At 37.3% G+C, this 26,166-nt stretch overlaps 1 protein-coding gene across 1 annotated transcript; it reads right to left on the reverse strand.

The window, feature by feature from the left end:
* Positions 1-2,873: 2,873 nt before the first annotated feature.
* On the reverse strand, positions 2,874-11,094 carry LOC107490595 (extra-large guanine nucleotide-binding protein 3). The gene is made up of 8 exons (XM_016111376.3): positions 9,760-11,094; positions 9,485-9,622; positions 8,787-8,891; positions 8,492-8,677; positions 7,427-7,604; positions 5,643-5,884; positions 3,910-4,079; positions 2,874-3,817 (listed from the first exon to the last, which is right to left on the reverse strand). The coding sequence occupies exons 1-8, from the start codon at positions 10,873-10,875 to the stop codon at positions 3,238-3,240; spliced, it is 2,715 nt and encodes a 904-aa protein (XP_015966862.1). The 5' UTR covers positions 10,876-11,094; the 3' UTR covers positions 2,874-3,237.
* Between the last annotated feature and the right edge of the window lie 15,072 nt (positions 11,095-26,166).

Genomic DNA, 26,166 nt, shown 5'->3' on the forward strand with positions numbered 1-26,166 from the left:
TAATTATAAATTTTATAATAAAAGATTAATATAAATATATTACATACTTATTATAAATTAAAAGTATAAAATAAATAATATATATTAATAATAATGTAAGTATTTATAGTTTATAATAATTAATATATTATCTAACCAACTCATCATGAGTTGTTGAGTTGAATCTATTTAATTTTAAATTTATCTTATTTAATATATGAACTCAAATTTAACTTCATATTTATTCGTAAACTCATCATAAACTCAACTTATAAACTGTTAAATTTGAATCAATTCATAAATCAATTCGATTCTCTTCCAATCCTAATTATATATATAATTTGACAACTATAAAATATTATAAAAAATATTATTAGAACCTAGATCTGTCATCAAAAGTCAAGTCAGTATTACCCAATGAAACTTGCATGCATAAGACAATATATAATAAGAAGTAAAATAATAGGAAACGGTGATCTCAGGGTATGAAACCTTTTCCTTATTTTAATAACTCTACTAAATAAGACGACGCAATAGACTATAACTATATTTTAATTTTAATATGAGACAGAAAATTTTCCTAAATCAAATTCACAGGTTGGCCTTTTCTGTTTTTTTGTTTTCAAGCTATATATGCAGTTTGAGTTTGACCCTTTCTATTATTTTTGTCTTCCCATCGAAGGGCTATATGACCACGCTACCTACCACTTCTTGTGACATGGGAAAGCACACGTACGGTGGGGTGGCTTAAGAATTTGGTATTATCCACTCTTGACATGTTCAAACCCTTCTAATAATTTGATAAATTCTTCTGAAAATAAGTAAGTGCTTTTATTATGATTAATTAATTAATATTTATATTAGTATTATAAGTTTATTATTGTTTTTATTTAAAATTAAAAATATTAGTGTACTTGAAACTAATTTTAAATAGACAAAATAAACAAAAATATTATATTAAAAATTAGTCATTATATATTGGGCAATGGGGAGACTTTAAACTCCCTTCCCCCTTCCCAAAAAAAATAGGAAAAGTAGCAAATTGTTGATAAAACTCTAAAATGGTGTTTTTTTTGACTCAATCTTTTTTTTATTTGAGAATTAATTTCATTTTTTTTGGGGGCTACAAAAAAGAAAAAAAGAAAAAGATTTAGTTACGATTAGAAAAAAAATATGAATACATACGATTTTAGTTTATTTTTAATGTGTATTTTTTATTTAACATATTTTATATATGAATGGTTGATTTAATAATTAATTTTTAGTGTATTTAACATTATTGCAAAATAAATAATGTAGAATAAAAATATTCATTTACTCTAAAAACGCACAAGAAATTCTATAATAATTTCATTGCAAATCATATATAGCTTTTTTAAAATAGATAAATAAATAAATTTATGGTGAGCCTCCCATTTTTTATTATTTTATTTTCCCTCCTTTGTGGAGACTGGAGACCAAAGGCTTTGACTTCCTTTCGTGTATGTGCAATCGATCTCATTAATATTTAATACGAGTAGTAGTTAAATACTTGTTTTGTTTGTTTTAATTATTTGATGACATGAATAATAACAGGGTCTCGCGACTATAGATGACCAAATTGAATTAGAGAATTTGAATTCCTATGCTAATAGGCGAGCCAGCTATTTCGGAACGTTGATTCACAATGGTTGAGTAGCGATTAATCAGACTACTCCGTTATTGAGTCTCTTGGTATTTTTATGATTTATTATTTATATAGCCTATGTTAAGAGATCGGCAAGATTAATCCTGCGGTGTTGGAATATTCGTCCAAGGTTTAAAAAAAATCAATGTCAATAATAAATCAAGAGAGTTCAGACTTCAGAGTCTTTAACTACGCAGAAAAATTACACGACTACATGTAATGTAATTATTCAAAAATAAAAGATAAAAAAGAAAAAGGTAAGGACCTAAAATGAGAAGTTTGACACTTTGACTTTTATTATTATAAGAGAGATACTTTAATTGCCATAAAATATTAGCAACTTTTTTACTATGAGTTAAGAGGGGCAGGAATTGAGTGCGTTGCCATCCATGGTTAGGTATGTATTTGAAACAAGCACAGTGACTGCCGGCTACAATGGAGCCACCCCAAGTCAAACCCTTCTTTCTTCTTTTCTTTTTATTTTTTTTGGTCAGAAGTTTTTCTTCTTTTCAAATCGTACATGTAATGGTCCAACCTTGGGGTACATACTTGCGTTTAAGACTATATGCAGAACGATATAATTGAACAAAATTAAGACGACTGAGTAAACTACTAAGTTTGTACATTATTGTGCTCATGACACTGACAGTGAAAAATTATGTTACCTAATCTCATTGATCAGAGTTAATTTAATCATAGTTAGTTTAGCTGTTAGAACAACTGTCAAGTTAGGTAGTATTCGGTTATTTTCCAATTTTCAGTTTTGCGTAACTTGTATAGTGCTCATGTTCATGTATACAAGTTGGAACTTTTTATATCATCAAGGCATTATTCTGTATTCATCACCATTCTAGATCAAAAATGCTACTTGTCCTTTGTCTTTAATCAGTCTTTTTAAAGATGTATTATTAAATTAATTTAAATACTCACTTTCACGATAAAAAACAATATTTAAAAGATACTTAGTTACACTAAAAAATCCAAAAATGGAACTATAACTTGCTGGTAAAATCTCCAACCTATTTCATTAACCCTGAGTCTAGTGTTCGACTCTCATATCCCTCAATAACAGATTTTCACTTTCTTCGCCCTCAGTTTTGTTCTCTCACACCTTAGCTCAACACCTTTGTTACAAAATTAAGATATCAAAATAAACAAAAGAATAGTTAAGATATCCCAAATATGTGGTGACCAAGGGTTTCCTTAAATAAGGCTCAACAGAGGAAAGTAAAAGAAAAAATCAGCTTTTCAATTTTTTTTCTTCTCAATTTAAGCTGAACAATATTATCAATATAAGCTGTACATACAACAAATCACCTCTAGATTTACAAGCTCTTAAGCAAATTAGCTTATTCGTGATGAGGAAAAAATCATTCTGAACCTGATCAGCAATACCCTACAAAAACAAAGAAAAATAACATACTACACTTTTCCCACCCAACTAACTCCCCCACCCCCAAACAAACCCGTCCTTAATATATTCAATGCTCCTGCTATCTGCAAATTCTTTGGAGCAGTGAGACACTCTCCCGCGTCGGTAATCCGAACTCTCGTGTCAATTTTGATTGTTAAGGGGAAACAAGCTTCGCAACTCATTCCTGTCTAATGTATGGAGAAGAGCTCACTTCTGTACTGTAAAAGGACTCTTCTGCATTGATTTCATATTCATCATCCTTCTCATCATCCCATTTGATTATCTCCCTTATGTATTTGAAGGCCTCGTCAACAGACCCTCGATCCCGGCCTCGGGTTTGCCCGACAAACAGCTTCTGGCCGGTAATGGAATAATAAAGCTCCTTGAATCTCACAGCTATGTAGTAAAATGCTTGGTGTGCTAGGGCGTGATTATTGTGATGGGGCCTCACAGGACAAAAGTCTGAAAACCACTCGCAAGTTGAAAGAGGAGCTTTATTTATCTTGTCTTCAAAAGCATCGTACTTATTTAGCAGAAGCACAAAAGGGGTGTCTTTGAAACAAGGATGCCTCACAAGGCTCTCAAAAAGATCCCTGCTTGCCAGCATCTTGTTACGAAACTGACTGGTACTTGTAGGCCACACTTGGTCATAGTCACTTAGGGCAACACAGAATATAACCACCCTCACATCTTCAAACATTTCCAACCATTTGCAACCATCACGAAGACCCTTCGAATTTATCCGAATCAATTGATATCTGATCCAATGACAATGGAAATGTGTTAATGAATATTTTCAAGGAAGCCTCCACCCTTAAAGAGGAAGGAAAACGAAAGAGAATGAATTTACTTGCTTAAGGGAGGTGGTGCATTAAGATTTTCACTGTATATCTCAGACATGGGACTCCTATCATCGAATGAGAATTCCATGAAGGCAAGACCATTGCTCTGAGTGACTCCTTCAGCGTACAATACATCCTTCTCAGAAGGTTCATACTCATTGCTAGATATTTCTATCGCCTGTGGATTAAACACCGTGACAACAGAAATAATGGAAGTCAATGTATTTATAGCCTGTCATTTACAATAATAGACCAAGACAGATGACAAGGAACAAAAGAACCAAACCAAATCCGAACTAGTAAACTCCAATCGTGGTCCACCTAGATATATCTTGAACAAAGGAATACATAATAAGATCCAGACAGATCACAAGGTAGGAGTTGTAAAATTTAAGACAATCAGTTTAAAAATTACAAGACTGTTTCAGATATCGTTTTAAAGATCAAGTATATTTGGTTCTTCAATCCATATAAAAACAAGCAAATACAACTGTAATCAGAGATATACAGATACTGGATATCCAATTGTGGCCTTTGCAGCATGGTAATTTATTAGGGAATTTAATATGAGCCATGCATTAGTTACTCACACCCAACATGTCATTTGGAACCAATATTAAATAACTTGAGATAATCAACTAATAACATATACTTTCCAATGTTTTGTTATTTTTTAAAAGTAAACACTCAAATTGGTCTTAACGAATTTTAAATCAGACAATTTGGTCCCAACAAATTTTTGTCACTAGAAGTCCTCAAGAATTACTCCCATTAGACAAATTGATCCCTCCGTCACGTTTAATCAAATTTTTAATATGTGCGTTCGACAAATAACTCCCTAACAATTTTTATTACAAGGCAATAAAGTCCCAAAAATATCATTATAAGATAGATTAGTTCCCTTCAAAACGCCGGAGGGACAATTTGTGTGACGGGAGTAATTCTTGAGGACTTGTAGATAATAAAAATTTGTTGGAGAGCAAAGTGTCTGACCTAGAATTCTTTGGAGATCAATCTGGATATTTACATGTTCTTTAATTACTAATATAGAATTTATTAGTTCCTCAAACATTGTCATTATTTAATGTTCATAAGTATTTTGACTGCATACAATGTGTCTAAAATTTTGCACCTTGTAAATAAACATTGCACTTGAAGTTTTTTTAATTTTTCCTTATTTTTCTGATTTAATCCTAACAAATGGGAGGATCAAACACTGCACTATCATCAGTTATACTTATACCATAAAAAGGTTCGTTCATTCATTCAGATGAGCTAACCTATTTAACACCCTAATTCTTTCAAGTTCTTTCTGTTTAAAAAATAAAACTAAAAAAAAAAAGACTACAGAACCCTTGTTAGGGAGGAGAAACAAATAGACACACGTCTTCAAAAAATTGTTTCTAGCTAATTACATTAAAAGTTGAATTGCACCTCTCACTCTCTCAGTGGATGTCTATCTATATATATATATGACATTTGGATTTCTATATTAAAACAATAATATTGACAACCCTTTTCCTGATTCTAAGTTTTCACTTTCTTTCTGTAAGATTATCATATTAGTTGCTTCTTTCATGCCACCAATTAACAAAACAAGAAAGTACAAGGTGAATCCAAAGTACAGGAAAGCACTGAAAGATGTGTTAAAGATAAATATATAGTTATAACAGAGTGATGATTAACGGGTAGCATTATCAAATGCAAATATTTCTCAAGACGACAATTGAAAGAAACATACCCGATCCAAAAAATATTTAGCAACATCAGGAAGATTATGCAATTCCTCTCTTCTCTTGTATGTTTCCTGAGCAGCAGGATCTCTCCAGATCTCATCTACCATAGGAGCATACTCACGGGTAGCAGCAGGAAAGAAAGCCTCCAAATCTCCTGTAGCCATAATATCCAGCAACCAGTCAGAAAAATGCTTGAATCTTTGATTGATTGAGTAGATGGTGGGCTTGTTTTCTTCTGCTGTTGTTCCTGCAATATTTATTGCACAATTAGATATTTGGATTCACACATGTAGCTCCCACATTTACAAAGACATTACTATTATTTGGAGAAAAGAAGAATGTCAATAAGTTGAAGCGCAGAAAAACAATGATAAAATATCATCATGCAAATTGCATCATCTGCAAAATTCACAAGGGAAGAAAAAATGGAGAGACATTGGGAACTGCTTACTGCAAAAATTAAATGCTTAGAGAGCAAAATAACCCAGTCTATCAGTATAACACAGTTAAACTTCCTTGGAACAAATAGTACAAGTAGAAAGAACTCTTACCAAGACCAAATACCCATTAGAAAAGACCTTACTGAAAATGGTTTTATTGAAAATTTGGTTTTGATAGAGCCAATGGCATCAATTGGTCCATGTTAACGACCCACCTAGTGAGATAAGGGTTGCTCTTATCAGTTCAGATTATCTTTATTCTCATGTTCACTATTGTCTACAAAATATAAATGAGTCAACCGAAGTAAATTTAGATCAAGTTTAACATCTGTATAATGGGAGTGAATCTACTGAATATTGGGGCCAAAAGGCCAAAATTGTGGACATCTATCACTACACAATCAGAAGACATCACCAGCTAGTATCAAAAAGTGCCTTTCTATTAGCCATGTAAGCACCGCATTTTATATATACTAGTGTATTAATAGGCACTAATGTGCCTATTAATTCACCTTTTTATTTGTTGGGTATAAAATTAATAAGAGTAAAGTTAGTTGAGATGGCAAGTGACCTATAACTTAATTAAGAGGTCTTGGATTCAAGTATTGGAAGAAACAAAAAAAAAAATTTCCAAGAATTATATATAACGAAAGGGTATTTTAGGAAGGAAATTTGGACATATCTATTTCATACTAACCCATCCAAGCATAATCTAAGTGAGTTTTAATTAAATGTACCAATTTTACAACAATCTGAGATTATACCAAATAGATATTGATAAGCAAATTGTGACAATTACAGTAAGAAATATACAGAGCTAAACCATAACCTGCAAGTTCTATGGAAACACAAAGCATTAAGCCTCACTTATAAAAATGTCTAGTTTGGCAAATCTTTGTGGTAGTGTACAGTCTATGATACTACTGTATGGTCTACTTGGCTAGAGTGTAACTCTCACTCTTTACTAGCAGGTATACTGAAAGATAGGAAGGCCTTGTTTTTGATATCTTCATCCCTTGATATTAATGATGATCTCTTGTCCTCTCCTCTACTCTGTTTACAATATTCTTCCTTCTATTTTGTGTTGTGATTATTCTATCCAAAGATTAATTTATAAGTCTACCATAGTCTACCATAATGTATAACTTCAAGAAATACATGGACCGAATGTGAACAGTTTAGTAACTTTTTTCTTAATCACACTGGTATTTTGTATAACTTCAACAACCAAAATTTAGTAAATAATAACAACGCCATAAAATGGCAGGCCATGTGAGACTTCAACTTAATGCATATCCTGAAAATCATTCCAGCTGAGAGGAAGGAGGGAAAGAAAAGCATAATCCTACCTGGTCCAGATCCTTCACCATTTAACGAAGTAGATTCTTTCTCAGCCAGAGCTTCCTCTTCAAACTGCTCTCGTCCTTCCAGCAAAATACTGAGATACTTGTACATATTGCTTTGGATCATGAGCTTGATGTTCTGCAACTCATCTTCAGTAAACTTGCTTCCATATAAAAACTTAGCCTGTTACAGATAGGGAAAAAGACTATTCTTTAATGAAGGTGTAGAAAGGTAAAACGAACATGAAAACAACTAGTAACTTAGCATAAAAACTAACTATATAATTTTTTGAATAACAAATGCAAAATGTGAAAAGGAAGAAAATAAGTTTAACCATGCAGAACATAATCACACAGATTCAAAAGCATGTTCCTTCCGTGTCTACACTTAATCATAACAGGCAAACTAATAACTGCTAACAAATTATGCTAGAAACAAAACGATAAAAGGAAGGTAAATAGACAATAACATTACATCTAAAAATACCTATATAAATATACATCTGCACACTTTATGAATGTGGTACCATGGTAGGGACACATAACTTGTGCACAGAATTATTGGTAGATTCATGCGGCTAAAAAATTTAGATATGGAAGTAGGATGAGTGTTATACCTTAACATGGTAACTTTTGGTGTTTTTTAAACCTATGGGAGGTACACAAATCGGACCCTCCGATTTGTGTTTAAAAAATTTTAAAAATTTGGGGTGCACAAATCGGACCTTCCGATTTGTGTTTAAAAAATTAAAAAAATTTGGAGTACACAAATCGGAGGGTCCATGACTATACATGATGAAAGCCTGAAAACAGTGTATTAACCTACTTTCGATTACTATAAAGTATTATAAACTAGCTGTCCATGACTATTCCTTGGTCTAACAACGGAGAACATGAACTGATAGACTCTTCACTAAAGCCCTTAGACAAGCACAAGAAAAAAGCAGACGATAGTAACCCCAAATTAGCTACGTCAAATTAAATTAAATACAGCCAGAGACATGAAATAGTGGAAGTATGACAGAAAAGTGGGAGATAGAGGAAGTGAATGAGAAAGTAACAGACACATGCCTGTTTAAAGAGAGTGGCCGTTCCAGATCCTTCCATACCAAACAACAAAAGTTTCTGAACTCTACCATGGTCCAGATACTCAGGGACAGACCTTGTCGAATAATTAGTAGCATTATCTTTGACCCCAGGAGGATTAGTGGGTGGTACAGGCAATGAGAATAATGAACAAATGAAACGAGTGGACGCCTGCCTACCATAAACCAAACCAGTATTGTATAAAAAAACCAAATCAAGACATATTTTTCCAGGCCCAAATCGAACAATAGATATTCATTGTTATCGGATAAGAGAGAACCTTTCCCCATATGTTTCCCTTGATATTGTTTTGGCCTTCTTCCTCATAAGATCCATCATCATAAACCCAGAAATGGGTATCACGTGGGCATTGTACATTTGCCAGCTGCAATGATAGCAACAAAAGTTACAAAGTCAATCCATATTAAACAATGATATTGCATCCCATCGTGAATCATGTCTTAATTCAACTGACAATGATTAAATTTGGCAAATTTCTGATTGAAAAACTAACACTGAAAACTTCCAATGCTGTTAGATTTGTAAGATCAAATGAGGAGCCTTAGAACTCACAGTTACACAATTGAATCAATATCACAACTAGCAGAACAAGAAAGACAAGATTCAAGGTTTCTTTCACTAAAGATTGTCGCAATGAATTTAAAAGGGGGGAACAGAATTATCCATGGAAACCTTCTTCGCACCTTTCTTGCACTTATGATTTATTACATGTTCAACAATTTAAACTGTAAATACAAAAATGATTTATCACAGAACACTGTAGACTGTGTAGAGTTGTCTAATTTATATAGTCAACTCTACCCAGTGTGATTAAAGCTTTGTTCTTGTAACAAGAAACAATAACTTGGTAGAAGGACTACAGGAGAACATGATGCTCTTCACTCACAATGTTCTACAGCTTTCTTCATAAACAAATCACAGGCTTAAAAAACAAGAAAGGAGAAATATGATTATTACCTTTAACATTCTGAGTTCAATCTTCGTTATTTCGCGACCATTCATGTAAACCCTTGTATTTCCATTGCTTGCTTCAGATTGAAGTTTGCCTCCAATATTCAGCTTCGAACTTATTATCTTGTCAGGCTTCTCTCCCTCCTAAAATGGATCACTCCCAAATTAAGGAAAACAAAAAAGAGAACCAATAATCTAAAGAAGGCAGCTAAGAAGAAACATTGCATCTTCCGAACACACGCAAAGCAAACAACAACAAAAATAATAGGTTCAAATTTCACCTTGCCCCAAAGTCCTGAATCCTTGTCATACCAATACCTCCCAGGCTTCAACTTCTGAGGCGGGATAGGACAGCCAAGAATCTCAGCCAATTCCTCTTGCCTCAACTGCCTGCCATTGACGATGAGCTGCTCCGGCCGGAGCTGGTTTGCGGCACACTCCTTCTCTGCCTTCATTATCTGCCTAATCTCCAAGGGGCTACAAACTTTAGAAAGAAGCCTAGAACTCTTTCCTAAGCTTGACCTCTTGGACTCATCTATAGGCTTCCGAATGCAGCTTACGCATTTTCTACCCTCAGGCATAGAACCCATAGCCTTCAACACACAGTTACTACAATACCTAGCATCACACACCAAACAAGCTTCTTTCTCCTTCAACCTATTCGCATTCCCACACCTGCTACAAATCCAACGCTTCTTCGGCGCGGCAGAGGCGGCGCGTGCCGCCGTTGCAGCTACCGGAGATCCTACCGGCTCTGTCGCCGCCGATCTCGGGGAAGTGTAACCGTCATCGTCTTCATCATCGTCGTCATCATCATATTCAGAATCCCTAGGAGTATTGAAGGTAACCGTTGTAGGGCGCTTACCTTCAACGGCGCGGGGAGCCGAGCTTGGAGCCGCCGTCTGCGGTGGAGACGAAGCGGAGCTGACAGCATCGTCGGCAGCATCCTCGCCTGAGAACTCCGACCGATCGACCTCGCCGCTGCGCGAATCAAACTGCGTCCTCGACACCGACAACGACCTCTGACTCTCCGCCGCCGGACTCCGCGGTTCACAACCGAATCCACTACCGTTTCCGTTTCCGTTACCGTTGCGGACGCGGGAGAACCGTGAGAAACGCGAGTGAACTGGCATGGCGACTGGGATCGGAGACGCGGCGGAATAGTCGGAGGCGGCGGAGGCGACGGATGGAGTGCGAATCGGAGCTGCGGCGGCGGTAGCGGCAGCGATTTCGACCGGATCGACTCTGGGAACATCATATGGAACCGGAGGACCAACGTATTCAACGGCGATAGAGTAATCGAGCTGCTCCTCGTCGGGCAAGGGTGCGCCGGCGGGAAGCATGCGGCGGAGGACGTCCTCCCAGGTTTTGTCGTCCTCGGGAGAGTCAGATGCCATAGGGAAAGTATGTTTAGATAGCGAGAAAGTGCGGGAAAATTGAGAAGGAAAGTGAGGGAAAGTATATTTTTGGAGACTGGGGGAATGAAAGGGTACACCCTCAAAGGGGATGAAAAGGTTTAGTCATCTTTTTGGGTAAGAGAGAGAGAGAGAGAGAGAAGTGACAGAGTCTGTGATTTGTGCACTGCGTTTGTGTGTGTGTGTGTGAGTTGTCAGATGCTTCAGTTGGCAGAAAGAAAACGGAGCTACTTGACGGCCGACTCTGTCTTAGCTGACGGCAGTGATTCCGTTATGTATGACGTCAACGTGATCGCATTCTGATTTCTGAATGTCCACGAGTAAGGAAAGTTTATTTAACAATTTATTGATTAATGTCTTAGTTAGCGAGCTGAGCGCGACAAGTGGCAGGGAAAGTATAAATTGGAGGGTCCGTTTTCTCATCTATAACACGGACCGTCGTACAAGATTCATGGTTCGATTTATAGTATATCTGACACCACACTCAGGTGAAGCACTATCCTTCTCCATAACGAGGTCCAACACATACTATACTTCCATATAAAAATTAAAAAACCTTATTTTTCGCAAACTCAATTTTTTCAATTTTTTTCTTTTTTTATATAAATAGAAGAAACACTTTAACTAAAATGTTTGGGGGTGTGGTACAATGGAGCACCACGACAGCTCTTCTAGGATTTCTACCCAGTGATTGATCTTGTCCAACAAAATACTAAAAAAGTTAAGGCGTGAGACGTCGATTTTAATCAGTAAGGGGATGCAATGAAAATTTGTACTGACAACACAGAGAAAATGGTAATAAATCCTAAAATATCATATAAAAAAATTTCTTCTGATTGTATCCAGGTCGATAGATGATGAAAATAATATTTTGAATAAGAACATCACGGAAGATGAACCTAATTCGAATCGATGGTACAAAAAAGATGAGGACTTATTGAATAAGGATAAAGCTTTCGATCCTTGTCCGGAAATTAAAGTTTCAAAAGAGGAATTTGATGAATGATGCAAATCCTGGCATGCTGCTTTCATTGTCAAAGTACTCGAAAAAAAAATATTTAGGAATCATGGAACAATGTCTGAATAGAGATTGGACAAATAAAGGTAAGATTAATGTAATTGATATAGATCGTGATTATTTCTTGATTCATTGTGAAGAACAAAAATATTATTCTCATGCCCTTTTTGGAGGACCTTGAATGGTGGCGGGACACTATTTAATAGTTTAGAGATGGAGACCTTTCTTCTTATTATCAGAACAGCAAGTGAAAAAAGTTGCAGTGTGGATTCATATTCCTAATTTGCCTATTGAACTAATAATCATCATTTCTTATGGAGGATAGGGTCGGCCATCGGAACTATGTTGAAGGTTTATAAAGTTACATCGATTCATTCGAGAGGATGCTTCGCAAGGATATGTGTAGAAATTGACTTATCAAAAAAATTGATCCCAAGAATATCTGTTCTGAAAAATACTCTAAACATTGAATATAAGAGACTTCACCTGATTTATTTCAACTGCGGAGTTTATGGCCACCGCTCTGAGTCATGTGGAGAGGCACCTATTATTGGGGAGGATCACCGGGGGAGGTGGAGAAAGGGAAACGGTGGTTTTCAATGGTGACGCAATTGCTGATGGCCAGGAAAGGCAAGAGGAGTTCTCGGGTGATTGGCTGAGTGACAAAAATCTTATTATTAATCAAAATTTTTTGGATTTCGAACCTTGGATGATGGTTCGAAAATTCCAAAAAACAAAAATAAGAGAAGCTACAACACGCTAGAAGACAAACCAATCAATCTAAGGACCTCGAAACAAATAAGGAAAGTTCTTATAATAACGGTAATCACATCATGGAAAAGATATCAAGGTTTAATGTGCTATTTGATGATAAGGAAGAGGAAATTTCGCATGAATTAAATGCAGTCACTATTGAGCAAATCAATAACGTGCATAATGGGCCGGGTGAGCAAAATATGGCTTTAGATAAACAAATGAAGGATGATAGGCAAACCAATTTGGGCCAGATGGAAGAACTGATTTTCACTAAAGCAAATGGGCCTATTGTTCAAATTTAGAAGAGAGCTTTTGCCGAAAAAAATCCTCAAACACAAAAGAAAGGCCACTCCTTTAACTTTGGACCTCAAAAAACGAGTAAACCAACAAAACCTAAGATAAAGGAAGTTGAGAAGAAAATGGTCATTACTAAAAAATCTGTGGCCATGCACTACAAGAAAAAATAATATTTGTAACAAAAAATATTATTACAAAAAATCAAAATTTTGAAACAAAAGAATTTTGTAACAAAAAAAGGGGTCGTTGCAGTATGTCCCGTTACAAAAAATTTTTGCAACAAAAAATGAAACTGTTACAATTTGAAGTAATATTTTGTAACAAATTTTTCTGATACAAAATACCAAAAGTTGTTACAAAAGTGATAACAAATTTTGATCTTCAAAATATTTTTTGTGACAATATATTTTTTCCTATCATAAAATTTTGTTACAAAATGTAACTTGATTTTGTAATATTTTTTTCTTTAGTTACAAAATACTATTTATTTTGTAATAATTTTTTTAATACAAATTACACACATAATTTGTCAAATTATATTATTTTTTAATTAATTAATATATTAACTAATTTACTCAATAAGTCAATATTTATATAATATATAATAACATAGATAGTTCAAATATCTTTCATTTAAATAAGATTGTTTTATAAATCTTCAACATATAAATTTTAAAGTACAAACTAACAAGACACATTGAAGAACCTTAATGAACTAGCTAGATACATAGGATAAGAAAAACAAGAAATTATAAATCTCTAAATATAAACTATAAATTACAAATTCCATCATGTTCATACATCTCCTTTCTTATGGAGAAGCTTCTAATAAGTGCTACACACCTGAAAAGACCACCAACCAAAAAATACTAGTTTAAGAAACAATATTTGTTTTTCCTTTAAAAATGCAAAAGAAAAACAAAAAACTATACTCGTATTATTCAACAATGAATATAAACTCTAAAATACTTACCATGTCCTTTCCCAACTCTTTTTCAGTTGAGCAACATATTGAGCAATTCTTTTGATGGCTTCTACCTATCGATGTAACAATTGAAGAGTAGAGTTTAGACCTTGACAAAATAATTGATTAAAAAAATCTGCATAATCTCACACTATTAACTTAAATAATCATAATAATTATAATCATTTATACTAACTGTTTCCAGATTATGATAGAATATTTTTGCACAAATCACTTGTCATTGTTTAACATAAGAAACAATATATAAAAAACAAGATATAAAAAAACTAAAATAAAAATTAGAAAAAAGATATAGCATTAATTATTACTTAGATTCTTTGTCAATAAGAGCACGGAAAAGGATAAATACCTACCAATTTTCAAAAACAATGAAGCATTATGTATCAAGTTGTATAACATTGGTGATTGTAGAACAAGCTTCTCAACATCTCTAATGTATAAAATACTGGGAGTAGTTTCTGAGATAGAAATCAAGACCTGCACAAAGAAAATGTTCTTAGAACTTCTTTTTCCGAAATCTATGTAACAGAGTAGGTTGTTATCAAATATGAGATAATAGAAGTTTAAGAAAATTTAATCACCTTGTAAAGTGACAAAACAAATAGCTTTTCATCGAAACACAAGCTACTCATGCGCTTTAAAGGAGCTACAAACAAAATCTAAAATAGTAAGCATAATATTGCAGCACAATAAGAAGTAACACACTTATATTAGATGCAGCAGAGCCATTCCTCCTAAGCTTTAAAACAGTTTTCAAACCTTCAGCACTAACACTTTGTTGATGTAAAGTACCTATAAGATCAAATGTTATAAAATGAAATTAGTAATTAATATCTAGGACAAGATCAATAACAATATGATGTCAATTAACGCAATTCTAAAAAATTGTCTAGAAAATTTGAGCTTTACTTTCTCTAGTACCTATAGTTTCAAATTGTTCAGTTAGCACAAACATGTGAGAAAATCACACAGTCAACATAACCAAACGGTTCAACTCAAATTAAATGAGACCTGCAACATTGAAAATAAGACACTTTGCAGAGCATAGTTCTTCACGTCCTGTCACCTAAGGTTTGAAGTTCTATGAACAATGGCAGAGTTTTGCCAACATTAACAATCTGCTGAAATTCAAAACCATATTGCATTACCAACCAAAGGTATAAGCACATGCTTATCAAAGCATCAATTTTCTCATCACAGAAACTATACACACATCCTAAATATTCTATTCAACAAAAAAAATCAATATCCTTGGCAAAGGAATAAAAGAATTTATAACAACAAAAGATTTAGCTAAGTGATTTTTTAAACAACACAACAATAAATTCAGCTATTCAAGTATTAAACTCAACCCAGTGATGTTATCCAGCAACAAAATTCAACTCAATGATGTTATCCAACAACAAAAAAATTTGCTCAGGTTCAGCAATAATTCTAAAATACCAAATACTACGACAACAACAATAACCACCAGTCCACCATCATAAAATTCTAATTTCAAACCCTAAGATACACCGAAACTAACACTGAAAATCTGAAAGAACTGGGTCGAATGGAGCTCACCTGGGAAGCTGACCAACTGAACTAATGGCCGAAACAAGACCACTACCACTACAACTCAAGGGAGCAGATGCTGGTTCCGTCTGCTTCTGCAATTCACCATAATGGTATAAAAACAGCAACAAATCAATCCTAAACACTAATAATCAGAAAAACAAAAGCATCAATCAACCACTAAACCTACGTATATTACAATGTATCAACAAAATTTGAATGATCTGCCAACAAAATTTGGGAGGATAGTGTTTCTGATTCAGTTAATCAACATCATTAATCAGTTTCTCATTTAATTAAATTATAATCTAATGAGGCAATAAGTCAATAACTGAATAAATAAAAAAATTAAAAAAATACCTGAAAAGAGGGAAACCAAGCACGACGAAGTAGAGTCTGGTAAGGGGAAGGCAGCAGCGATGGCGAGCCACGCCAGACGAGGGCGCGACGACGACGCGAGACACTATCACGCAGAGGAGGCGATGAGCCAGGAAGGAGATGCACAGGGGCCGACGCGAGAGTCACGAGACGAAGAAGAGTAGCTCAGCGGTGGAAGTGGGCGGTGCTTTTTTGGGAGTGTGAGAGTCAGAGGCCGTCCTTCTTGAGTGAGATTGAGAGAGAGGTAGGGGGATGGGGGCTGCTGCTGCTCGAAGAGGGAGAAGGTAGCTTTTAGGTTTCACTTTTTTCCCTTCAGAAAGCCAAAATGACGTAGTTTCGTTGGGGAGAGGGGCAAAATAAAAAAGGGGCAAATCGCAGTATTAAGCCAGATGGGAGGAGAAATTACATGATTCAACTAAACACAAAAGCGAGACATGAATCAACCAAAAGCATGTCTATATGTAATTCGAATCAAACCAACTCGAACTATAAACAGGAGTAATTCGAATTAGGGCTGTTCGAATTACGAGGGAAGGGAATTCGAAGCTAATCAATTAGAACTATACATGCATGAATTCATAGGTAATTTGAATAGACCTGATTCGAATTATATGGTGAGCAAATCATTAGGCAGTTCGAATCTAGCTAATTCGAATTATATATATATATATTGTGCTTTACAGAGGGTCCATTAAGAGAAAAATACGCTCTGGTGTGAAGTTCACTAATAAAGATCATCTGAGTATTTTTATGAGACCTACGATGACTTCTTGAATTCTATAATACAGAAACTTGGGTTGCAAGGCGTGAAACGGGTTCAGAAGTTATTCTAGCGCATTCCGATCTCAGTGTTGCGAGATGACGTTAAGAACGATTGTTTCATCATAGGGAGTGACGAGGATTTGCATGTCCTCTTCCATCGTCGTCGGCAGTTTCCCGAGGTCAGGACACCTGAGCTGTTGCCAAAGTTGGTTGATGTGGTATCTAGCTCGGGGGGTTCGAACAGGAATACCCAAACATAGGCATGGTAGCCAGTTCTAGCTCGAGACCTATTGGTGCATCTTCGTCTGTGCCTGTGAATGCACCTCGAGACGAGCCTGTCACCTCTCTTGTCGCCTCTCTGTCAACTACAGTGGTGGCGGAGAGGTTGGTATCGTGGATAGGGTGCCGATTTCTTTTACAGTGTGGGACACCGGCTGGTATAGGTGATGCATTGCTAGATGATGATGACAATGATGATGTGGAGTCGAACCTCATTGCTGATGATAGTGGCGATGACATTGCAGCGAGTAATCCAGCTGGGGCTAGCGGTGGTTCTAGCTCTGGGACTCAGCATTACCCTTTGCACTTTTCATCTTTGGACTTGGATGCCATGAAATAGAAGGGAGTTTCTGGGGAACCCATTGGATTTGGTGCTAGAGATACCCAGGGTACTGGAGGTCTTACAGAGTTTCAGGTTGGTCAGCAGTTTCAAGATAAAAGGAGGCTGTGTTAAGCGTGAAGACGTATAGCATCCGATGCGGGGTACGGTACAAAGTGGTGAATCCGATTATCGCAGGGAAGTGTACTGAATTTGGGAACGGGTGCACATAGTTGATTAGGCTAAGTCTCCGGTAGCACAAGGGTATTTGGGAGGTAAAACGGTACAACGGACCTCATACTTGTCTCGCGACGTCGATCTCGAGCGATTACAGGAGTCTTGATTATCATGTGATCTCGGCCTTCATCATGGCAATGGTTAGAGCTGATGCATCTGTCTACATTAAGGCAACCTGCTGAATGCGACAGAGAGACACTTTGAGTTCAGGCCGACTTATAGGAGGGTTTGGTTGGCCAATCAGAAGGTTGTCGCCCATATTTATGGAGATTGGGATGAGTCATACAACGAGCTACCGTGATGGGTCTTAGGTGTGTAGCTGACGATGCCTGGTAGTGTTGCAGTGTTGAGGACGAGTCCTGTTCGAGTGGGGGGGGGCAGGTGGACGGCTCGCAAGCCTATTTTCACCGACTTTTTTGGACGTTCCCACCAAGTATTAAGGCATTCCGGCATTGCAAGCCGTTGATAAGTATTGACGGGACCCACTTGTATGGTAAATACGGTAGTACATTGCTCGTTGCGATTGCACAAGACGGGAACTCCAACATACTGCCTGTTGCATTCGCACTTGTGGTGGGTGAGAATGCGGAGTCCTGGTTGTTTTTTCTATCCCATCTCCGCCAGCACGTGACCCCGCAATGGGGTATCCTGATGATATCAGATAGGCACAACGGTATCAAGGCTGCACTTGAGGCTCCTGACGAAGGTTGGCTACCACTTGCTGCATACCGTGCATTCTGTATTCGACATGTGGCCGCAAATTTTGCCCTTACATTTAAGGATAAGGATGCAAGGAGGCTTCTTGTGAATGCAGCGTATGCTAAGATTGAGGTGGAATTTGATTACTGGTTTGATATTCTACGGTCTTAAGACCCTGCCATGTGTGACTGGGCTAACAAGATTGACTATTCGTTGTGGACTCAGCATCGAGATGAGGGTAGGAGATTCGGACACATGACACCAAATATCTCCGAGTGTGTTAATTCCATCCTAAAGGGGTCAGGAACCTTCTGGTGTGCTCACTAGTGAAGGCCACTTATGGGAGGTTGGCAGAGCTATTCGTTCGCAAGGGGAGAGAGGCAGAGGCCTAGCTGGGAACTGGACAGCAGTTCAGTCAACATCTGGTGAAGAGTATAGAGGCTAATCTGAAGACGTTGAGGTGCTTCATGGTGACTTTGTATGACAGAAATAATTCTGAGTTCACCGTCCCAGAGACCACTCCTATTGGGTCATTCTCACTTGGTAGTTACAGAGTATCACTTAGGTCTCAGACATGTGATTACGGATATTTTCAGGCACTTCATTATCCTTGCTCTCATGCCTTAGCATGTTGTGGGTATTCACGGCTCACCTGGCAGCCGTACGTCCACCAGGTGTAACATCTTAGCTCGGTGTTCAGTGTGTACCGGATGAGATTCATCCCATCCATCCCCGAGGGTTTTTGGCCACTGTAAGATGGACCCACCCACAGTCATACCAGATCCCACCAAGAGGCGTGCGAGTGAGGGGCATCCTAGGACCACCAGGATTCGGACTAGTATGGACGAGGCTGATCCAAACAGGCCCAAGAGATGTGGTCTGTGCAGACAACTAGGACAGACGCGTCGAAGCTGTCCATAGGGCGGTGTCACCACGGGGACCGGGGTCGATGTGTAGTTGTTGGTTTAGTTGTTTTAGTTTCGTGTTTACACTTGAGTATGTTGGCTATTTCCTAATTCAGTTCGCTTTATTTAGTTTATGTACTGTGTTATTCGATTTGTTCTTTTTTCAACTATTGTCTTATGTTATGTTGAAGCCTATTTTGGTCCGTAATGAATCATATTACATGGCCTATTAAAAAAATGTATGATATTGTTATGTGCTATACATTATTGTCGCCAACGATAAGCATGAGGAAACCATAATATTCAGAACACACGTAATAGATTTAATGTACGTAACACGAAGTCAGTTTCAACATAAGTCATACAAACTACTAACATAACTCATACAACATAAGTAACACAAACTACAATGGGTCCATAACTCATATAACATAAAGCAACTAAGCATGACAAATTAAAAACTAAGACATAAAAACTAAGGACCACAGCTCAACGCTAAACCCAATTTCTCGTAAGTCATCTGAATAAATGCAAACCCCTGAAGCATCGTCATGGTCGTCGGACCTTCTGGCCTCTCTAGGCTAGCGGCTCCTCATCATCCTCTTTGTCTAAATCATCCTCCTGTGCAGCCTATGGGGGTGGCCTAGCTGGTCCTGGCTTAGCCTGTGGGGAGGCCCCAAACGGTCCTATCTTTGGGCGTGGGGGCCCTAGACGGTCCTGCGACTGCCTGTGGGGTAGCAGTGTAGGCAGACAGAAGAGTACCACCTAAAGCAAAATGCTCATGAGTCGGACTTGAGGGAGGCTCGTTCAGGTCCACATCTAGGTGAGCCTACGTGCTGGTGGGATGTGTCCTTCGACATGCTGCAACATCCTCCTGCATGATGGCACTATCATGAACTGCCTGGTCGTCGCTGGGGACACCAACAAAGTAATCGCCAAAAGGCCCTCCTCCTTCTCTCCCGCCACCATCACCCAAGTCGTTGCCCGCACCAGAATCATACTAATCTCTACCTAAAGCTCCTCGACCACCTCCGCCCGGGGTACCGCCTCCTAGTCCACCGCCACCTCCACCATCATGCCCTCCGTCGTCTCTCCCACCACCCCCATCATGATCTCCAATGTCGTCATCCTCATCATGACGACCGTTGTCGTCATGTCCATGATGGACTCTGCATCGTCCACCACATCCCCTGCGTCTGCCACCACCATTTCCCTTGGCGTCTCCCTCCGCCATAGCCTGGTCGAGCCACCTCTACTCATGCTGGCTCCTACATGTCCCAAGACAAGCTCTCCGCTCAACACGACACCTATCCGGAACATCATCCACCCGATCCATGTCAAGCACTCGTCCAACACCTCGCTGTGTCACCTCGACCAGAATAGGCACGGCTCTGGGGTTACTAAGATATAGCTCAGGTGACAGGAATCTCTTACCATGCTGGACCCATCAATCCAAAAAATCTTGTGACGGTCATGGGTTTGGAACAACATCAAACCGAAGCACATGATCCGCCCGGCTCTCCCAATGAAGGTGCCAGAACTGCAAGTTGTACGGAAACCAACAATCAACACCTCTGCTATCCTTCGATATCAAGAAGTCGATGTCGAGTGCAGGCTGGGGTTGAGGCTGTACACCACCAAGCTGCGGTAGCACACGATTTATCTGGTGCCACTCTATGACGGCAAAATATATCAGTGCCATCACACACCGCAATAACGCCGTATGCCAAGGCTCCAATATCTCCGAATGCACAACCTGAAGAATGTCAGGAGAGCTGTACGGCATCCAAATAAACTGCTAATACAAACCGTCATCGTTTAGCCATGCACACTTGCTAATCTAAAAGAGATGATAATTAAAAGAAGTGGTTCAGATACTTACATCCCCAACCAGTAAAAGGTTTATCCTGAGCCTCCATATCGTAACTCGAGGTCCTTTCTCGCTCGCTGTAGGATTGTGACCTGACCACCTGCAACCCACGCCCATGTTATCACGAAATGAAAATAACACCAAGTAATATAACATTAGATACGTAGATATAATAAAATAATAGCAGATGATAGAATAAATTAATAGTACCTTGAGGCCAAGGGCCAGCTAAACGTATCATATCCAGTCGGTCTAAATTTAGGAAATCGTCAGAACATCCATGACTGAAGTAGCTGTAAAGGTCCGGCTAACTTCACGATGTGTCTGTTCGCCACGCAGCACATACACTGGTATAACCACGAGAGAGCAACTGATCCCTAGCTGTACCCACCCATGTCCTCAAGCCTAGCTATGTATGAGAGACACATAATGTGAATGCGGTTACCGGACTTATCGACAAATAGTTGAGTCCCTAACAGCATCATGATATAGGCCCGGACATACCTTCTAACAGTGGGCTCATCGACTCCCTCGGGAAGCTCTCCAAATGTCTCCTGCAACCAGCTGCAGTTCACTGCAAACTTCTGGATTTGGTTCGCATGAGGTACCATACTAAGCAACTCCTGGAACCATACCCAAGCTGGCCAACCACCCTCGATATACGTCTAAAAATCTATCAGGTAACCACTAATATAATGCCCATCGATCGACAATCCTAACTGGTACGTCACGTCCTGCAATGTAATAGTGCACTCCCTAAACGGCATATGGAACGTGTGTGTCTCCAGACGCCAGCGCTCCACGAACGCACTAACCAGGGGCTCATCTAGCCTAAACCATCTCTCATTCAACCTCGCAAGATGGTACAAGCCGGCCATCTGCAAGTACAGAACGTACTTCTCATCCAGATGCATACCCTGCTGTCGTCGCATGCTCGAAATGCATCGGTGGGATTGCAATAAGAATGTACCACAATGTCTCTCAGCTCAGAACATATTCATACGACATCATTCACTAATGCACACTACCAAGTAATATAACATCTTAACATGGAAACTAACACCATATATCCATCAAACTGGGCCTATTAAGCAAATGCCTTGAAATCTTATTTCTTAAAAAAAAGGAAAAATATTACGATACAAAAATTTGGATTACTTATTGCTATTCATGTTAAAAAATAATTTTACTTTTATAAAGTTTCACCCATTGTTTTCCTTACTTCTCACACTATCCTATTTATTTGTGACCACTAATAAACCACTAGCAAAACCACTTATATAACAATCATATCTAACTTAACGATACTACATAATGACTACCATTCTAACATATTAAATGCAAGCATACAAAAAAATGCCTTAAATCTTAAATTAAACAGAAAAGTTCGCACTAACCTCCTCATTGATGACACCGGCTATATGAGCGACTCCATCCAAATGATAAAATCGGTCTGGGTTATCCTCCATCAGCTGAATATCCTGTTTAACCCTTTGTTGGATTCATTTGGAAACATTTTTCTCTGGAATTTGGTGGGTCAGGAGTTTGAAATGGTGGTTCGAATGAGGTTTCCTCGAACTATATTTATAGGCAAAACCATTGTAATTCGAATTGGGTAGTTTCGAAATACCATGGGTAGCTAATTGGGAGTAATTCGAATCAGCATATTTTGAATTACTATGGTTTTCGAAACATGGTGCTAGTTCGAAACATACCGATTCGAACTAGTGTGGGTAAGTGTGTGTGTGTGTAATTCGAATCAGAGTAATTCGAATTACTATGATGATTTGATTGATGACTAATTCAAATTGCTCCAATTCGAATTACTATGTGCACATAAAATTCGAATTAATCTGATTCGAATTACTGTTTATTGGCATAATTCGAATGTGTCTAATTCGAACTGCATAGAAACGTCCTCCTGGTAGATCCTTGTCACGTTTTTCTCTTTGGCAGAATTGTGTAAAATCTAACTCAACTTGGTTGATATGCGTGTTTTGCAACGAACCAGTCCAAGTTTTAACCCAGTCGATTCATGGGTTAGAATTAGAATTTTTATTTTTTATATTTGTTTTTATTTTTAAATTTTAACTATTTTTATTTATGTTGAATAATTAGTTTTTTAATTTAAAAATTAATTTTTAATCAACATTTAAGATTTAATTATTAGTAAAATTATATATTAATTTTATAAAAAATATAAAATAATATATACCATTTTTAAAATAAAACATTTAATCTTTGATTTTTTATAAAAAATAATTAATTAACACAAATAATATTTTAAAAAATAAAATATTTAAAATAAAATAAAATTATCTTAAAGATTTTAATATTTTAAAATAATTTATTTGTTACAAAAATTCTTGTATTTTGTGACAAACAAATAACTTGTTATAAACAATATTGAATTTTGTGACAAATTAATTTTTTGTTACAAAATATTTTAAACTTTTGCAACAACTTCATCTTTTGTTACAAAATATTTTAAAATTTTGCAACAAAACACTGGTTCATTACAAAAGCCAATATAATTTGTAACAAAAAAAATTAAGTTGTTACAAAATATCAAAATGTTTTGTAACAAATTGTATTATTGTTACAAAATATTATTATTATGTAACAATTACTAATTTTTTGTAACAATTTTAAATTTGTTTCAAAGTTTTTGTTACAAATATTCCATTTTCTCGCAATGATGACCCAGCCTCGCTCTTTCGTATCAAAAAACCCCGAAACGGTGGAAATGGAACAACAGATGCTCGAAAGCATGCAAAGACTACAAAGGGAGCATAACCAATTGGCCGATTTCAATGTTCTAATCGAGAAATTCATGGAGGCTCATGTTGTGAAGAATGTATTCTTAAATCGGGGGAATCGTCGACGGGAGTGAGGGGCCAGTCAACGCACAAAGAGAACCCTCCACTAGACAAGCTACTGGAATCCTCACCACCGAATTGGAGTCTCCATCATGGGGAAGAAGGTCAGACCATGACGAACCCGACAAATTTGGGTGTTATGGCTCAAGAACTGTGTTAAACGGCTGTGGTCTTGTGACCCCTTCTTCTTTATTACTGCTTTTATGAATCTTTTTGCCTGGAACTATAGGGGGGCAGGGGAAAAAATCTTCTCCAGCCTTATCAGAGACTTGCAAAAAGAGTATAAGGTTAGTTTTTCAATTCTTACTTAAACTCATATAAGTGGTTTTCGAGCAAGTTAGTGTGGGAGAAATTTGGGCTTGATGGCTATTTTATTGAAGATGCTAGAGGGCAGTCTGGGAGTATTTGGTGCCTCTGGGATACTAGTATCTAGAGAGTGGATATAATTAGCCATAATTACCAGATGATTAACATGAAAGTAAACTATGAAAATAATGAATCGTGGCTACTTTTTGCTATTTATGGTATCCCCCAAAAGGTTAATCGCAGAAACCTTTGGAATAATATTTGTGATCTCAATCGTCAAAATAATCTTTCTTGGTGTCTGATTGGGGATTTTAACGCTACTCTTCACAATCATGAATGAAGAGGTGGCTCTAATAAAAATAGATATGCTTGTGAGGATTTTCAACCTTGTGTCTTTGAGACTAGACTACTTGATTTGGGTTTCTCCGGTTGGCCATTTACCTGGAAAAGGGGAGGTTTGTATAAACGGTTAGACCGTGGGCTTTGTAACCTAGACTAGCAAATTCGGTTTCCAAACGCTTATGTTAAACATTTGCCCAGCTTTAAATCCGATCACTTCCCCCTGTGTCTTTGCTTTTCTTCCCATAATAATGTTAATGATGACCGTAGACCATTCAGATTTATGGCTGCTTGGCTATTTCACCCCGACTTCTCCAACATGGTTAGTAGTAATTGGAATTTGGAGGGCTCTTGGTCTGAATGCATTTTAAACTTTCAAAAATCGATTAAGTCCTGGAATTTTAATGTCTTCGGTAATATTCTAAAAAGGAAGAGCAGAATTATTAGGTGATTAAATGGGATTACAGCCAGCATGAACTCCCAGAATAATTATTTTCTTCAAGAACTTACAGTCTTCTCTTTGGAGGGAATATGAAAAAATTCTTATTCAAGAAGAAATGATGTGGTTTCAGAAATCTAAATGTAAGTAGATTGAATTTGGAGATCGCAATACTAAGTACTTCCATGGGACTACGTTAGCTAAAAGAAGGAAAAATAAGGTGTTCGATCTTCAAGACATGGATGGTAACTGGGTAAGCGATAAAACTGCTTTGGAGGACATGGCATCTACGTTCTTTTTTAAACTTTATTCGGATGATACCCCGGCTGCTGATTTTATCCTGAGGAACCCCTTTCCAGCCCTTCCTCAAGAAAACTTGGATGCCATGGGTAGTATATTCTCTCTCTCTAAAATTGAAGAGTCGATTTTCAATATGGGGAGCCTTAAAGCACCAGATATTGATGGTATTCAAGCAATCTTCTACCAAAATCAATGGCATAAAGTTGGTTTGGACCTAGTCAAGCTTATTGAGAAAATATTTGTTACTCCTGAGAAAGTAGGGAAAATAAATGAAACTCTTATAACGCTTATTCCAAAAGTGAAACCAGTTATCAATCTGAAGCAAATGCGTCCGACCAATTTACGCAATGTTTTCTATAAGGTGATCACCAAAACCCTGGCCATGAGAAGAGTTATGGCTAAGGTTATCAGTTTTACACAATGTAGTTTTGTACCGGGAAGACAGAGCTCGGATAATATCATCATTACTCAAGAGATTATTCACTTTATGAGGAACAAAAAGGGTCCAAAAGGTTGAATGGCTATCAAAATTGATTTAGAAAAAGCTTACAACAGGTTGAAGTGGAGCTTCGTTTGGGAAACCCTCACAAATAAAGGACTTCCTCCCAATATCATTGAGCTTATTTGTACGTGTATTTCCACTACTAGAATGAGAGTTCTATGGAATGGCGATGCCTTAAATGAGTTCTGCCCTTCTAAAGGTATCTGCCAAGATGATCCAATATCACTACATCTTTGTTCTCTGTATGGAAAGACTATCTCATCTTATTAACACTGCGGTTAGTATGGGATTTTGGAAGCCTATTCAGCTAAATTGGGAGGCTCCCGAGCTTTCTCATCTTTTTTTTTGTGGATGACCTAATACTTTTTTAGGAAGCAAATATGGAGCAGGTAGACATTATCAAGAGAATTTTAGAAGCGTTTTGCACAAGTTCTGGTTAGAAAATCAAC

Source organism: Arachis duranensis, chromosome 5 (genome assembly GCF_000817695.3).
Source record: "Arachis duranensis cultivar V14167 chromosome 5, aradu.V14167.gnm2.J7QH, whole genome shotgun sequence".
Classification (NCBI taxonomy): Eukaryota; Viridiplantae; Streptophyta; class Magnoliopsida; order Fabales; family Fabaceae; genus Arachis; species Arachis duranensis.